This window comes from Apostichopus japonicus, chromosome 19, assembly GCF_037975245.1.
Source record: "Apostichopus japonicus isolate 1M-3 chromosome 19, ASM3797524v1, whole genome shotgun sequence".
NCBI classification, from domain to species: Eukaryota; Metazoa; Echinodermata; class Holothuroidea; order Aspidochirotida; family Stichopodidae; genus Apostichopus; species Apostichopus japonicus.
In genome coordinates this window covers 8621440-8640000 of record NC_092579.1, presented here as the reverse complement: position 1 = coordinate 8640000, position 18561 = coordinate 8621440, and the positions used below count along the sequence as shown (strand labels likewise).

Here is an 18561-nt window from a genome sequence, read left to right as displayed (position 1 = left end):
GCAATATCTGAGTCTCTGTGTACAAATGTAGTGAAAAGAAAACCAAAATCAGCAAAAAATAGTTACTCGGCAATATTTTTTTCAATAACACCTTTTCAACGTGTAAGGAATGTTTCACCTTGATTTCGACTGGAGGTGTCAAATCAGTATTTAGACAGAAAAACACTTAAAAAAGAACACAAAGAAACAGTGTTTAGCTAGCTAAGTACACTATATATACAGAAAATTGTATTCGAGCACTATAGATTCAATACAAACAGACCAGTCTCATATACTTCTGAAAGGTCAAATATGTAAAGTATAGAATATGAATATTAAATAGTGATATGAATATTGGTAGGAGGGGATTGAAACTGTTGGGCCCAGTTTTAATGTAAAAGAAAGGAATGATTTAAGTTACAGTTTTGTTGGTAGTTACTTCCCATTCGCACACACAAACATACATTCTTACACAATATGAAAGCACGTAGGGAAAAATAAATTAAAGTCCACGGTTGACCCAAATGAGATTGGTTGTTCTGCAGGAACTGTCACCCTAGGGTAGAAACCAGGGCTAGTTATCCTCCAAAGTTACAAACTTGATGGAAACAAATGAAAAATGTAAAATATTTCCATAGAGACAACCAAATCTTCCAATTAGAACAATAATAAATTTACCAATGTGACGACCACAGCGTTAATATAGTAAGAATAGTGTTGAAGGGTTCCTGTTGTAGCCGAGAGCAAGGCTTCTGTGGAGAATCCACTGCATGGGTAGGTCAGTTCAGGGACAGTCCAATATTAGCAACGAACTGATCTTATGGAATTCCGAAAGAGTAGATTCAGATTCTCAAGATTATATACCAACACTCTTACTCACTTTCAAACTTTTAACTTGGGATCCAAACAATCTCATACAATCTCGCTAAATCTACATCCATGTGGTTTGGAGGGTAAAGGTGCTCTGCAGCCACATGGCCTCCCTAGTAATTTGTTTGTCTATTTAGAGGGAGAGGCCAAATTGGAGGGAGGATACAGTACCCAATCAGTAAAGGTACTTTTCAAACAAATCCTCTGGAGAACTCCTGATTGGAGTCTCTCTCAGAAAACTCACAGCAGTGATGATGCCACTTTTCCAAAAAAAGGTAGTCCTGTACAAAAGTGCAACCCATAAGCTAATGGACATCTAATGTATATATATATATATATATATATATATATATATATATATATATACAATGAAAACTGCAGAAGAAACAATGAACTTCTGTTCTGATGCACACAGTCACACTGTTATCTGGATAATAACATTACCAAATAATTATAGTTATCAAATAATTACATTACCCCACGTTCATGACACTTTCCCAATGCAAACCTTCATTTCACATTAATCGAAGTTAACCGTTGTTTTGCAGTCAACGTCAAACAAATACGAGATTCTTTGCCAATAACGTAAAATATTTTAACAACGAGGATTAAATGTGAAAATCTTCATAATTGTGTGCCATAATTGTGTGCCATAATTGTGTGCCATAATTGTGTGTACAATTTATCGCTATAAGACGTATCTTGGAAACAAAATCCATGTTAGGCGTGGAATGCAAATGTTATAAATATTCACCTTTTCTATAAGACTTTTTTCTTCAGTATATTATAGTGTCGAAATCAGTGAGTAAGCTATGCATCTATATAGCTTTATCATTCTCAAACAATACGATACAAGTACGATATGACCTTAAAGAAACAAAACCTTGCATGTATTAATGACAGTAGTACAAAGTAATAAAAGAAACGAACGAGTCTATGTAAATTGTTTAACATTTATTCAAACCCTTTCCGGATATTTAATGACTTGATAACTTTTCCACAACAGCCAGCTTCCTTTTCTATTTCACTGACCAAAACTATAATGTTATATATATTCCCTGTAAAACTCCAATACCGTACCTTGTTGAAGATAATCTAAACTAACATGTTAAAATTAGTCCATTCAAACAGCTATTCTGTTTGAATGCAAATATATCAATTACATAAAAAAAAACCATACAACAATTTCTAGCACGTAATGAATATTTACATAAGTAACGGTATCACATAAAACTGACTGGGAAATTTTGGACTACAGAACATAGCAAAGAAATGTATGGCTAGAACGGGATGCATGTCTAGTGTTCTACCAACTGAGTTAAGGCCACTAAAGCCAACTCGAGTTATAAGAGATCTCGCGAACCAAGTTAGTCTGCGTTTGTCAGGCCGCCTTGCTCGTTGTCACCTGTTCATTGTACGCGAGTACAATATCACCCATTAAGCTGCGAGCGCTCGCGAAGGTACGACCGTCTTAATACAGATAAGCGTACGAGGCGTTGGGGGGGGGGGGGGAGGGGCAAGTGGCAAACAAGGCAGATATGTTTGTGGTTCTTCCCCAAATCGATCCCGATTCTTGCCCGAATTGTCAACGACTCTTGCCTGAATATTCGACAAATAATACAAAACGTCGCGATACAAAAAAAATGCCAGTCTTTCTTATATCCCTTAATTTCAGGAGACTTAAAACTCGGCAATATTTTGTAGAAAATGGGGGCAGCCTCAGGACACTAACTTTTCCGATATAAAATTTCTTCCAAGAGCATTGTTTAAAGGCCCTCCATACTGCCCATGCTATAATATACTTGGCCATAATCTCCCCCGTAGTTACAAAAAATCCATCTCCATTAACATTAATAACAGCAGCCACACAGAGGTGGGTCTATCAGTAATTTTAAGAAAAATATATTACGGAAAGTCAAATCTCTGAATGTGAATCACCCTTATAAATACAGTGGCGTACTATGCAGGGCGGGAGATCTGCCCAGGTGCCAGAAGGGGGAGCCATGCCACAGCCCAAAGCGAGAAAAAGAGAAATATGTAATAGAAATAAAGTGACAATTCCTAAACATATAATCAGCCCAAAGATTTGCCAAAGATAACACCTTTTTACATCCAAGCCACCTTAAATAAACACAAATTTCTCATAAAGGAGGTAAACACCTCTCATCTTTGACCCATATTCAGGACTGCATACCCTGCACGAGGCGGCAACGAAGGATCCGCCCGGGTGCGAAATATTTTGGGTACACCACTGCTTACAAAATGACAATATCAATAAAATCATACTCGCAACCAGCGTCAGCATGCATGTTTCATGCGGCTCGTGTAGTTCGTCTTGAAATTCTGGAAAAGTTTAAATATTCGGGCAATTAAGACTTGTAATTAATGATTTGTAATTAATGCAACCTTCTGCTACCCTCAATCTACTCTCGGTTATTGTAAATGAAAGTATCTTCGCATGAACCAGTATGTAAGTTAGAGTTATATTGCAGCTGTGTGTGTTGCCAACGTTACGTCTTACATTCCATCAATACAGATTACAGAAGTATAAATACAGAAGTATAACTGTGAGTAAGACTAACGATTACTTATGTTGACACGAAAAACAGCTGCTTGCAACACTTCGCTGCGTCAATGCATCAGTTCTGGGATTCGGGCGTTTTCTATTATGATACTAAACTAGACTTACAAATTGAATTTGTTTCATTCTGACCAACCCCTATTCGCAAGCACATAATTGACCAGCCCTCTATTTAATTATTGGTCTAGGTTATTAATACCATTTGGTTTTTTTATATTTACCAAAAATTTATCCTTGTAATTAATCCTGTCCAGAACATGATGTGGCCCACAATTACATGCAAATGGGGAAGCATTATCAATTTATTTCGTAGTTTATGTTCTTTCTGGATATTGATAATTTATTTAATATTTCGATCGATATATGAATTAAGTATGTTATGCACTGTGTAAAAATTGAAAGAGATAAACATTGTTTTTATAATATCTGAGTATAAACACAATCAATATAAAAGAGGCATAAAAAGTCTCGTCTATCTCTCTCTGTAATCACTCGCCAGTTTTCGGGTCGCAAGTGGGACTACTGCAACGCTGGGTGCAGCCTGCTCCGTAGGTACCTGGTGAACATTCTGTGAAAGAATAAACAGGTTGTTAACAAATTTACATCCCATTATGAATTATGTAAATTTCAAATAACACCATTTTATGCAATGAAAGGAAGAAGTCTATATATATTAATATGTCTACTGTAGCGACGCCGCCTTTCTTTATAACAAACGTATTGTAACGTTCAGCTGGATTTTCCTTTTGTTATTCAATTACCAGGCGCAAGATCAAGATCGTTAATCAAGAGGTTAACGTAACCATCGTGCTTGTAAGACAGAGCGTATAAGCTTGTAACCCATTTTCACATATTACTATAGCTTTACTATGTTAGATTCAGCATTTGCAAAAAACATTTGCAAGTCAACAAATAATCATTGTAATCAATTCAGAGACGCATAAACTCAAAACGGGCTCGGATATCTCATATTTACACTTCAGGTTTTCAGCCTGGAGTGTGGAGAACCTTAAGCCTGTGATATTCCCTAAACACGCCAGCCTGTAAAAAATATTTGATTCATCATAAGCACCCAATCATTCGTTGTAGCGGCACTTGACATTCTTGTTCGTAGTTTACGTAAATATCATATTTTTTTTGTAAGTACTATTATTTTTTATAAATGACATCAGATGTAAAACCTTGTGGTTTAACGCAGTCTGCGATTTCTGTTATATAGTTCGTCAACACGCATAGATACTGAATATTAAAGCATGTAGTTTCAAAAGGGATTCTTAATTTGCCGTAAATCTGTGTCATGAATATATTACTTGACATCACTTGTCTTTTTAACAATTACAATGACTACATAATGATGTGATTTCATTGTAATGTATTAAATATTGGAACTTAAGAGGCCTGCAAGCAGCCATTTGACATAATTCACAGCTTCCAAGCAATATGTGCAAATATCAATGTATTGACAAGCCCAAGGACAATGGATGTCTCAATGGGGTGTAAGGACATGCAGACTAACTAGTTAAATATAACACAAGGAAGTCGGAATTTGAAAGAACGAACATTAATAATAATAATAAGGATTAAACTTTGTAATGCGATATCTCAGTGTATATACTGCTATAGGGCCATTTTAGGGATCATCGTCGGATAATTTTTAATAAAGCAAACCCCAACTAACGGACAGTAGTCTTAGCAAGACGTTGCTATTAAAACTCACCATCTTTACAATCCATGCCTTGATATCCGGGCCCACAGATACATCCAAACTTTCCAGCTAGACAAAAGAGGAAGCCGCGGCAGTTGCGTGCACCAAAGTCAGTCGAACATCTAGAAACCTCGTATGCTGTTTTAAATGTTAGAAGAAAAATCTCCAATACTCTAGGTTTTTTCGTTTCCTTATTTTAGTTTTATGTCACTGTGGTGTAAGTAGAACATGTTTTAACAAAGCAACGCCATCTATTGACTCACTATATTTCTAATGTCAAAATATATGTCTATATGTAAAATGTCAAATAACTGAACGCTTTTAATGCAGCTCACACTATTAAACTTATGTCTCTTTCATGTAAGTTCCTTCTGGATAATGTTTATGAACACCAGGACTCTCGGTAGGAGAGCAATAAGTTACTTTAGTGCTTATAAGATCCTTATGTAATATCTACTAGAAATAATTGAGTATTATCACACACGACAGAACACGGATAACGACAAAAAAAGATTAATACATACATGACACCTATGTAATGAACCATAAAAAGTTTTCCTTCAGATAAGCCAAACAAGATTCATTGTCATTTTAGGAAAATCTTTTTTCCTTTTATTTAGAACTCACCGAAGCGGCTTTTACTTTTTAGGATAATACCTTCTTTTATACGTATTCTGACACTCTTGAAATAACCTTTTGAAGTTCCAGTGCATTCACAAGGTTTAATATTAATTTCATCATTGATATGTAGTCAGCATACTGCCTAACAAACGGCCCACCCTCCTCTGTATCTGGCGCCCCCTTCTCTGGATCCGGCTCCCCTTCTCTGGATCCGGTGCCCCTTCCTCTGGATCCGGCGCCTACTCCTCTGGATCCGCGCTTGGAGGTAATGCCACTAACTTCGTCACAACTTACCTCTGTCTCCTGATCCCTTCAAGCAATATCAGCGAACAGAAACAGGTGTATACAATACAGAATACTTTTGTTACGTTTGTTATTTTATAGCTTACGTTATGATAACACATGACTGCATGATTTTTAACCGTTATACTAACGTTCTTCACACGTGTTGCCAGTGAATCCAGGTGGACATACACACTCTCCGGTCGCTTCTTCACACAGGCCGCCATTTTGACAAGTAGGACAGACCTGATCGCAATCGGTAGTACCGTATCGGTTAGTCGGACAAGCTGATGAAAGAAATGGCATCGATTAATATTTCAAGGACGAACGCACAGATGTGCCTTCGTTCCGGTTAGAGCATTCAAACGCTAAAACATTCACCCTACGAAACATAGTTAGCATCATTTACGTTTAAAATGTATTCGGTTACGTTTATAATATGCCCTTGATATTAGTAAGAAAGTATTTTGGTACCAAAAATCTTCACTTGTAGTTTTGTTGCAAGTTTTTTGGGCCCTTTTATATGTTGGACTGCGGGCCTAATTATTAATTTATTTATGCATTACAGCAATAAAGTATATTATTAAATGTATTGCTTCATCTCATTTTTCTATCTGAATTGTATATTTATAAACACATACGGCGGTGCTCCGACATATACTGGAGACCGAACGTCAAAGGACACCGGGTTAAGTGTTTTATTACTATTTTATATTTTTTCGCAGCTGTGAAAGCTTGAAAATTTGAAACGTTTCTATTACCTCGCACATAAAGTTGAATAAATGTTTGCAATCCCCGTACTCGGCGACCTCTCTGGACTACTTCATAAAGTCCTTCGTCTTTCACTTCCACTTCCGCTAACATTACACGTGTCATACCACTCCACCGTGCCATCTTCCGTCCGTTTATCAACCACCTGATTCGCCTAGCCTTGCCCGCTGTTCTGGTTACACTTAGCTGTACGTTGTCACCAAGGCTGACCGTTCGTGTTACACGTTCATCAATGGGTATGAGACCTTTTTTTTGTGGGATACAAAAAAGGATCATGATATTCCTTGGAGAAACTACAAACTAGAAAATCTTTAAAACACGATCAAAGATGTAGTAACACGAAGCTGATTCTAAGATTATCAGGAATTGAAAACGTAAAAATGCACCCTTTGATATTCAACATTACAGGACTTGGAGAGGAGGGGGGGTCATGAACTATACTTTCACTCATACAGTGTTTGTTAGTGAGATGATATTCCCTGTTACATATACCACCGTTAAAATTCCCTTTTGGTCGAACTCTGCAATGTGTGTTACATACCGATATATTATCATGATGGCAGTATACGGGAATTTTAAATTTATATTTTATACCAATAGATGTTCATTTGTTCATTTGATCTTGGGTTCGTATTGCAACCTTCCTCTACCATCACACGATTTAAAATTCCGACCTTTCTTTAGTGGATTTAATTTGTTTAAATGATATCAAACATAACCTCACCTTTTCTCTTGCTTGTTACGATTGTTCTTACGAAATATTCTGTACCATCGCTGGAAATGAGCCAACATGCAAAAACGCCAAATCTCCTCCCGGCATTTTTCCTTGACAACGGCATTTCTAATAGTCTTCCGAAGTTGGTGTCTTTCTCCGTGGAGAGAGGGAGCCCATTACCATTAGCCGTGTCAATTGCTCTGTTAAAATGCAGGCCCTCGGGTTCACTTTGTACTCCTTGGACGCCATAGATGAACACCGATACGTCCTCACGGATGCCAACAAACGGTCTTCGCACAATGCAGCTTAGCGGAGAAACCACGACTGCCAATTGAAAGAAAGAACCAAAACGTTTACAGAACAAATTTGCTTTCGCATTATTGTTAAGTTGGTAGTTTCCGTGCGTGCAACCAACTATAAATTAACAGAGCACGTGGACGGAGCACGTGGACGGAGAAAATTATAGCATTGTAGAAGACTGCCTTTAAAAAGTCTTATTTACAGTTATATTTGATAACGTTAGTATACCCACCACATCTTGGCGCAAGTCCTGACCATTTCGAGTTCTCCTTGCACGTACTTACAGCATTACCCAACAGCTCGAACCCTATGTCACACATGTATGTAGCTGTACCTCCTACAAGTGCATCGTTGACAATTACCACTCCATTTGTTGGATCAGGCAGTTGCGGACAAGGTACTATAACCAGATACGGGAAACAACAGTCATGATTAATATGGAATTCCGACAAATACATACAATATGAAATACATACAGAAAGGAAAAATGTACCGTTATCAGCAGTACCTTAATATAGTAAAATGTCAAAAATACACGTCGCTGTATATCCACAATCGAGGTTTTAAATAAGAGAAATAGTTTGTACCACTATATGAAATCAGTCATTATTTTCATCGAATGTGTGAGAAACATTTTGTCTTTCAGTCAAAGTAGATGATCGATGTTTCTGATAATGTTCGTTTAAGCTCTACGTATACATACCACCGACAGCGGCATTTTCTGCAATAACGTCCATGGCCATTTCTACAGCTGTGTGGGTGATAGCAGCAAACTCACTGTCTCCAGTTGCTAGAAAATCAAATTCACAGGCGGAATCGCCATTGCAGACTTCTGCAAGCATTTCAGGTGAGACATCTGGATCTGATGGTTCAAAATCTGGGGCGTATCCTAAATTGGTAAATCCTTCATGTGTCTCTCTAGAACGGTAGTAAAGACACGATTCCGACATGGTTATTTCCCCTGTAACACAATATTAAGGTAAGTACAATATATGCTATGATATTTCAAAGATATCAAAATAAAAAGCTTTCTTTTGTTAAATACTCCACACATAATCTTCGCGCCTGTGACTGTTCAGAACCAGAATGAACACAAGTTTGAAATCACAGAATAATATGCATCGATGTAAACTTGGTTTAAACGGACAGCAACTGTGGTGCCCGTAAGTATTGGTTCGCCATGCAAGTTGTTTTTCTTGGGTCATTTTCTTGAAAATATTCAGATTTTAAACATAGCTTACTCTGCAGGCACCGCCAAAAAAGCATATTTGTGCGTTACAATTTGTCAAGTTAATTTGCTTACAATTGGTCGAATATAAGCATGTCCTCAAATAAATATTACGATGCCTAGATGTGAAGAGGAACTCAAGTAACTGTTTAAAATATGGTGTTGATTGTAGCGCAAATCCACGTAGCAACTATTAAAATGATGCCATATCTTGTCTGAATCACTCATGAAAACGTCAAGACATACCAATGATAGGTATTTTTCACCCTGTCACAGGTTTATTGATTTCATTGTCAGGTTTATCGCATTTTTGTTCCACGTAACAATGGTGACAATGGTAAGAATGGTGACGAAATCCTGTTGGTTCATTTAATTATCAATCTTCATATATATTTTTGTCTTCTAAACTTACAAGAAATACCAAACTGATGTAACTCTTCGATACTACTATCTTTGTCGTAGACCGTTCCATTTTTGGCCATAAAATCATCTGTATCATTGTCGTTCCATGTGCCGAGCAACCCTCTTGTCTCTGCGCCGTTTGGTCGTAAGCCCGTAGAAGCAACCGTAATAACACCTTCACTTCCTGTGTTCCCGTTGAAGTACAGACCCAAGCCAAAGTCATAGGCGATCCAAAGGCTGTTATCCGATTCAAAAATTCCGTTTCTACCAAGGGTTATTGTTAATCCTGCACAGTAAAGAAGACAATATTTGCAGTGTACATTCCTGTATTGTGTATCTTTATGTCTGAGCATATATCAACTCCATAGATCAAGAACCATTTCAAATTTATTTTTAATCTTTATTAATTAAAATGTATTATCGATTACGATTACGAACTGAAAGGAGATGAACTGATATTTTACCATTATACTTTGTTACATTGCCGCTTTAAAAGCTAACGAAGTCCCATTCTTGATCTGTAGATTGACTGTTTCTCACCCAGGCGTCTAGACCTCCACCAGCTCGAACTCCAACATGCAAGCCGTCGTTGCCTTTGACGCAAGCACCAACTGCTTTGATGACAGTAGCTGTGCCACCTATAGAGGTACCATATGCAAAGAGGAAAAATCCATAAGCAAACTAACGTTACAACTGCAAGTAAAAGGCTTTCTTTTCTAAATAAGAAAGAATAGAAATTTTTTTAATCAAGTATAAGCGATTTAAATTTACAACAAAGTCGAGGTCAGACTCACTCGCTGTCGCAGCATTTCTAGATTGAAGAACGACGTCACGATCTCCAACATCAACCATTTGAAATTCTCCCAAACCATTGAATGTGTACATATTGCCGTCGAAAGTCAAGATATGAGGATCACCTGTACACAACCCTGAAAATAAACAAGTTTCAAAATACCCGTCGATACTTACAGTTCGTCATTGCTCTTCATTTCTTTATAGTGAGTTATATAGGAAGCATTCAATGTGAGGTATATAGGGAACATTCAATATGAGGTATATAGGAAACATTCAATGTGAGGTAAGTAGGAAACATTCAATGTAAGTTATATGGGAAACATTCAAAGGAAGGTATATAGGAAACATTCAATGTGAGGTTTGTAGGGAACATTCAATTTGAGGTATATAGGAAACATTCAGTGTAAGGTATGTAGGAAACATTCAATGTAAGGTACATAGGAAACATTTAATGTGAGGTATATAGGGAACATTCAATGTGAGGTATATAGGAAACATTCAATGTGAGGTATGTAGGGAACATTCAATTTGAGGTATATAGGAAACATTCAATGTAAGGTATATAGGAAACATTCAATGTGAGATATATAGGAAACCTTCAATGTGAGGTATAAAGGAAACATTCAATGTGAGGTATATATGGAACATTCAATGTAAGGTATATAGGAAACATTCAATGTGAGGTATATAGGGAACATTCAATGTGAGGTATATAGGAAACATTCAGTGTAAGGAACATAGGAAACATTCAATGTGAGGTATGTAGGGAACATTCAATGTGAGGTATATAGGAAACATTTAATGTAAGGTATATAGGAAACATTCAATGTTAATTATATCGGAAACATTCAAAGGAAGGTCTATAGGAAACAGTTAATATATAACTTTAAGTCAATAATTCGCTAAACATAACAAATCAGATGAGGTTATATGCATGTCTGTGCAGGCTGGGGGGTGACTATAAAAAATACGAAGAAAGGGAAATTAAACTGACCAATTGTCGGAGCCACATAACCAGCGCAATCTGGTGCTGGACGTAGCTTCCTAAAATAATTACACGTTTTTGTGTCAGACTGTAGACAACAGTGGTAATAAGGAAAAACATCTATTAGTAAATGAGATAGCCAGGGAACTTTTCCGGCGCTCTTGTAGGGTTCACATCCTTCTTGATGAGCGCGGTAAGAGAAACTAGCTCCCTTTTCGTTCGCAGGAACCAAACGACCAGAGGAATGATAGCAACACTGCTGGCCATTACAATCGTCACCGTCGTCACCGGTACTGTTTAAAGACAAATGTTACGTTAACAAGTTTTCTTTATTACGCTGTCCTCTAAAGTATCAATCTTTGATGGAGAGTAAGTTAAGCAATTATTTAACCAAAAACAAAAATCCAACGAAATAAGAGGCGTTTAAACATTCTGACAAAGTGTTGTACGATGTAAGTGAATGAGTAACGAGACATAGAGGTGTTAAGATGTCATTAATGTAAGCCCTTCATTTGTTCCTTTCTTCAAATTATTATGGTCACGTTAGTTGAAGAACAACCATTGAAACTCATGCATAATTGCTCAACAGAAACCACCAGAAAAACACAAACATTTATTCGGCTTTGCACATCATTGGCAGGATTTTATGATATGTTATATCACATGCGACAAAGGGTGCCCTTTTGTAGAGCTGCTTTGTTTTTAAAGCCTTATTATAATATTTTTTCGAAAGAAGCTTAAGGTTTGTGAAGACGTGATACTTTTAAATATGTTAATTTCTATTTCCTACTCGTTTTTGCTTTTAATGGAGGCAATCTTTTTCAGATTATGCTCTTATTTGGTAAGGAATTTACAGGTCTTCTTGTCACTTTATCACTTTCTCAGACCATGTCCGATAACGGACGAGATGTGCTGACGACAATGAACTAATTACTACTGGCAGAAACATTAATATCGTCTTACTTTGCTTGTCTTGTCCGGAAGCACTTGACACCGTCGCATGCTTGACAATCGTTTATATTACATTGGCAACTAGAAATGGGAACGAAACGTCCTCCGTCTATTTTGGCTTGGTTCAGAGAGCACGGACATGATACCTTATTGATGATTCTAAGGGACGCTGAATTGCGTTCACCCCACTCGTCGGTACACCATTTTTCAGAGTCAAGAGGACAGAGCCATTGTAGTGGATGGAAATCACTCCATATCGCTCGACCACTGCAAACAAAAGCGTACCAATCCCACTATCAACATGCAAATATGATATCTCAAAGAGTATCCGTTGATAAGAGGTATGCGATTAATTAATAATTAATAAATAAGTCATGGTTTAAGTCTAGAAAAGACAAGCGACCAAGCATTCTTACCTGTTAAGGTCTCTTATACGAATGGCACCGATACTGGTGCAATCTTGGTTGTCATCGCAGAGTGTGCCCTGATTTGATCTCTCTACTTCGAAATGTTCGTCCGCAACAATGACGTCGTTTGAACATTCATAAAGTACCTTAATCTCTGGCGCACCATTACTCGGTTCACAATACCCTATCACCTCTACAGAAACTCGAGTTGTGTCGATTGGAAAATCCGTCTGGCTCCAAAGTACCGTTCCCCCAATCGTCCAAGTGTCAAACGAATCGTCTGGAATAACCTCAGGCGTAACATCAGAAGGACTTACTGCATAAAATGGTACAAATAACTTCAATTTGAAATACGCTGCAGACATGCAAGCAAGGTATATTAGTCATTGTTACCGTCCTCAATACAGGCAAAGTACATATTAACGTTTTCGTTTCAATGGCAGTTTCGGAATGACGGCCGTTCATCAATAAAATATGAACAACAAATTCGATACGGTTTATAAATGCTTTTTGATTCATTCGAGTCTCCTTGTCCCTAAAACTTATTTGACATCTAACCAATTCGTGTATCAAACACCCCCCCCCCCCTGCCCCTTCCTTTCTTCTTTTCTTTAGAACGCTGATATTCAAAACCCTTTATATTTTAACGAAGCAAATACGAGTACACAAAATGAATGTTTTCTGAAAATACCAGAAAAATAAATAAATCGGTGTTACACCTTCTGGGTAGGGAGAAACTGTATTATTCTTTTACGAACTATGAGACACATAATTCTATAGTACCGTTTTCAATTAGCGATAATTGTCAAAGTATAATTAGTGGCAAAGTGGGTATCACAAACATGGCTAATCAAATGTTTGTTGCAACTCTCCGTATCATATTTGCTTATTATTTGCTGTCCTGTATGAAAGGCCACAATAATGTAAATCTTACAGTAATATTTTAACATATTATAGTATATATTGATAACAATTTGCTGCATTTTGTAAGATGGATTATAGAGATATATTGATTAGATTATTTCAGGAAAGTTTAGCTACACTTTAATAGCTTTATTATGATATCAATTTGACAAGCAAATGGAGTAAGGTGTTAATTAAGGCAACCTTTTGTCCAGGGAGTTGCATATCAATTATAAATCATACATGTACTGACTATTTAAATACACTTCGATAAATATTCACTCTGTCAATATTTGAAAAGAGCTGATCATTTGGAAAATGTAATCTTATGCAGCATTTGCATTTCCACTATACTCACAATATATGAAATTTCCATGAAAGTCGAAATTGACGCCGCCATCAAGAGATATTTTGACGGCAATTGGTCCAACACGGAGGCAGGTTGGAGTGGCGCATTCGGCCAAGCTGTCAGATGTCACTGTACCGTTAACCGTCTGTGTTCCAAATCTACATACTACATTTGAGGTTTCCATGTCAAAACAGGGACCAATGATAGAAACAATTGTGCCTCCAAGCATGACACCCGATGATGGAGATAATCCAACACGACCTGTTATCCAATGAGAATTTATTTGAATTATATATATATTTAAATATATATATATATATATATATATATTTATATATATATATATACTTAAATGAAAATCGTAATGAGTTGGAAAATCAAGAACAGTGAAAAAACTTTCAGCCTCCACCGGGATTCGAACCACGGGCCTCCCGCTCTGTACGCGGACACCCTAACCACTAGGCTATGGACGCTGATTGTATGTCCAGAGGTTCGAAACCAGTAAGGAAGATCGTAATTCCACTGTAGGCGTTTGTCACCTATATCGAACAATACTAGTTCTGTTTTTGGTGACATATTTTGCCCTACTCTAGAGATCAAACATATATATATATATATATATATATACTTTCGGTGATCATGCACTGAAGAAGGGCTAGTTTTGATCGAAAGCTCTGCAAAAACCAAACATTGGCTGTTTTACTTCCAATCACTTACCTAGTTCAATTATTGTATCTCACTCGAGATCCAGCCTTTCTCTAAATGCAGCATAGTTGTTTAACAGTTTTTCCGTTATTCCTATATGTATATATTTATATATATATATATATATATATATATATATATATATATATATATATATATATATATATATATATATATATATTGTATTGTATATATTGATTGTATGTCCAGAGGTTCGAAACCGGCAAGGAAGGTCGTAATTCCACTGTACGCATACAGAGCGGAAGGCCCGTGGTTCGAATCCCGGTGGAGGCTGAAAGTTTTTCACTGTTCTTGATTTTCCAACTTATTACGATTTTCATTTATATATATATATATATATATATATATATTTATTTATTTATTTATTTATGTATGTATGTATGTATTTATATATGTGAACGTGAGTATGTGTGTGTGTAAGGGTGTGTGTGTGTATATATATATATATATATATATATATATATATTTATATATATATATATATATATATATATATATATATATATATATATATATATATATATATATATATATATATATATATATATATATATATATATATATATATATATATGCATAACTCGATTAACCATCGCAATGATTATGATTCGGTCAGGATCATATAACTAGCATTGGTTCTATCAAATACTAGTAATTATATGCTCCTCTTTAATTGCGTTTAACGCATCAAGAAAGACATGTTATGACACCAGAAACAACAAAAGAGACAGAACACTTTCATAATTTGAATCGATTTGTTAATCGTTATCAACATTTCCCAGTAGCGACTGAAGAAGTAGCAGTTAAAAATTAGGGGCTGCGCGGCTCTGGGATCCTCTCCCGAAAACCTACAATTTAGAAGTCAGATGGTGAATTCCGAGGCATAGTTGGACAGTAAATGAGGTCTATAACGAGGTTAAGACGTACGGTTGTGGTAATCAATACATTAAATTTTTGGTGTGATATTAAAACCGAAAGTGTATAGGGCTAAATGACGAAATGCAATAAAAAAAAACACGATTGAACCACTGACGAAGGAGTTGGGGGCCATAGTCCTCTGTTTCTGCCACCCCCCCCCGCCCCACATCGTTTTCCACGATATACTATATGACTACGTACCATTGCTGCTGCAACTAAAGCCTTCGATCATATCACCATCGACTTTGAATACCCATCGTCCTGGTATTCCTATATTTGATTTCTCCATCAAATCACTAACGTCGTCACTTCGAGATCCCGGTAAGGAGAAGCTTCTAATACCATCACCTGCGTTGAAGCCGGCCTGTGAAAGATTGGATCCAAATGTTGCAAATTCGGGTTAATCGATTATGCATGTAAAACATACCGATAAGTCTTACATTATGTTTTAGATTACTTCTTCGAACAGGTTTATATTTAGCTTTAATATAAGTTTATATATTTATCTATTTGAACTAGTAATGATATCTCTTGATGTAATCCTCTACTAGGAAGAAACTAACTATTGTATGACTGGTAGTTTGTAATGTTACAAGGACTAAAGTAATATATAAAGTTATAAATGTCTATTAATTTCATTTGCGTTTTTATATCAATTACGATGTAACGTCGAGAAAATGTTAAGAGGATGCATAAGCAGCTGCGATTATCGTGCGCTTTTTCCGTGTGGAAGACACTTTGTTATGAATAACATCATCAGAAAACCTGCTAACAGTGTTCTTTTCTATTAATTTAAATTTATACAAGTAAACAGTCATGTTCCGTGATGCTTAATTAGCTTTCTGAGTTGGCATTGTATAATGATGCGACGCTACTTGATGTTTAAATCTCGAAGAATTGTAGCGCAATCATCAGCTTGTTAAGTTTCATGTGTTCATATAATAAGACAAAATTAAAGTTTCTGCAATGTTCCAAGTTACTTTACATTAAAAAAGCGACTCTTTAACCTTCATTTGATACAACAGTACTATGGGATTTCTTAGCACATTAATACATTACAACGTTACTTAGAGTATTATTATGTTTATACTTATTTTGCTGAAGCTGACAACAGCTCCCCTCACATACCAATACAGCAAGTTAACGAAACTGCATCCATAGTTAAAGAAATCTGTCTCTAAACCACACCTTTCTGCCCTAAACCAAAACCTTCCTATATATAGAATACACCCACACCCATAACCACACAGAACAAAACAGGGTAAATGTGAAACATGTACAATAATATTCATATTGAAAATATATTCTTGTATTTTATAATTTGATATTGTCTGATTTGAGGCATTCTAAAGTAAATACAACATGAAACATGAAAATGTAGGGGAGCGGTGGCAACCTAAATGAAACACAAGTATTGATAAGTATATGAGAGCGGTGGCAACTTAAATGAAACACAAGAATTGAGAAGTATAGGAGAGCGGTTGCAACCTAAATGAAACACAAGCATTGAGAATTTTAAGGGAGCGGTCGCAACCTAAATGAACACAAGCATTGAGAAGAATAGGGGAACGTTTGCACCCTAAATGATACACAAGAATTGAGAAGTTTAGGGGAGCGGTCGCAACATAAATGAGGATCATAAAAGACTAGTACCATTCATAATCAATAGATAATTTACATTTTGAAATGTTGACAACTAATGAGCATTTGTTGTCATTGTATACAGACCTTGTCAGACTCTAGTACAAGCTAATTAGCTGAGATTGATGTCTTATCAAGTGAGGGTGCAGAAAAGTATCATCCATTCTGTTTAAAATCTGACTTTCACTTGCAAAATAGGTAACGGTACCATTACTTTATGAATTGTTACGATTACTATATCGACACACACTGCGCTATTAACTGACCATATCCCCAAATGTTAAACCGCTGCTGGCTAATTACACGCGAACGTTCTAGATGTTCGTCACGGTGTTCCATTATCAAATTGCTGAGTTGAAAGTACTACACAGAAATCTGACGTTACAGAAAAATTCTGAAATCAACCTACGTGACGACTAGCGTTGAGCGTTTCATATGTTGTTTTAATAAAAATGGGTTCAGCAAGCGAGCAGACATAAGTGGTCCCTTGGATGACTAGAAAGTATCACTTGAGTTCACGCATTTAGAAACCGTAAATGGTAGTCATGTTTTAACTTGTGAGAGAATTACATATGTTTGGGTATATACCTGTGCTTCCAATCCCCCTAGTCCATTCGCCTGCCCATTCATGTCCCCGTTTGCTCCAGTTGTCCAATCTAACTTACGATAGTTAAAGATTACGAAAGTCGAGTATCTCATGTGAAAGATATCTACAGCCGTGTTGTTACTTGGTACCACGCTTGCAGTTACAATTACAGCCTGAAATGTATTCTTCTGTGGGTTGAAAAGAAAAGAATAAACATTACGTCAGCATTGTTAGTGAGACAGCAAAATAACAGTTTGCTGCCATTCCGAACAGTATACTCAGCATTAGTTAGCATTAGTGTCAGTCATCATGTGTACCAGAGTGCCATATATATGGTTACAAGATAAAAAGTTTAAAGAGAATGCGTAAAGTAATGCCCTTGGCGTACTAGTTCATAACAGACGTAAATAATGTAGCGTGCAACGTTTAGTGTCAGGTAGGCTACACAGTGCCTTTTCGGCTTATGTCTTCACCATGGAAGTAGTACCTCCATGGCTATACCTGGATAATACCATGGTTATAACGTACTCTTTTGTATTGTAAAATTTGACCAAACATGATGGGAAAAACCTACGTTATCTTCCTATACTGTACCATTTTCGACTTCAAGTTTATGTAGGCCTATATAACATTTACTAACCAGACTTTAGGTGATAAATGTTGTAAAAAAAAAAGAAAATTTTGTACCATTGGATTTTAATCTTTTGCAGCAATATACAATCCGCTTGGGACATTCTCAACAAACATAACCTGCATATCAATTGGTTTGAATTCACCTACATATAAATCGCGGCTTTTTCAAAGCCCTATATTTCAAAATGGAATTTCATTAACATCAGTTTAAGT

General features: G+C 36.4%; 2 protein-coding genes across 2 annotated transcripts in view; both read right to left on the bottom strand.

Annotated features, from left to right (window-relative positions):
- The window catches only part of LOC139959952 (sushi domain-containing protein 2-like), a 111708-nt gene that overhangs the window by 84076 nt on the left and 9071 nt on the right, over positions 1-18561 (bottom strand). The gene's annotated exons all lie outside the window — the stretch shown is intronic.
- LOC139959686 (sushi domain-containing protein 2-like) lies at positions 3665-18208 on the bottom strand. The gene is made up of 17 exons (XM_071957486.1): positions 18203-18208; positions 17718-17903; positions 15690-15852; positions 13854-14105; positions 12602-12947; positions 12198-12452; positions 11409-11527; positions 10249-10383; positions 9985-10092; positions 9465-9740; positions 8528-8785; positions 8057-8224; positions 7534-7848; positions 6800-7054; positions 6191-6325; positions 5148-5273; positions 3665-3998 (listed from the first exon to the last, which is right to left on the bottom strand). Exons 1-17 carry the CDS (start codon positions 18206-18208, stop codon positions 3919-3921), a joined length of 3183 nt encoding a protein of 1060 aa, XP_071813587.1. The 3' UTR covers positions 3665-3918.

Excerpts from the sequence above, each read along its gene's own strand:
- LOC139959686 (XM_071957486.1), bottom strand. Across the intron at positions 12,453-12,601 it reads CGTATAAGAGACCTTAACAG|TGGTCGAGCGATATGGAGTG; the intron begins GTAAGAATGCTT and ends TTTTGTTTGCAG. Across the intron at positions 10,384-11,408 it reads CCGCGCTCATCAAGAAGGAT|GGTTGTGTACAGGTGATCCT; the intron begins GTGAACCCTACA and ends GTTTATTTTCAG.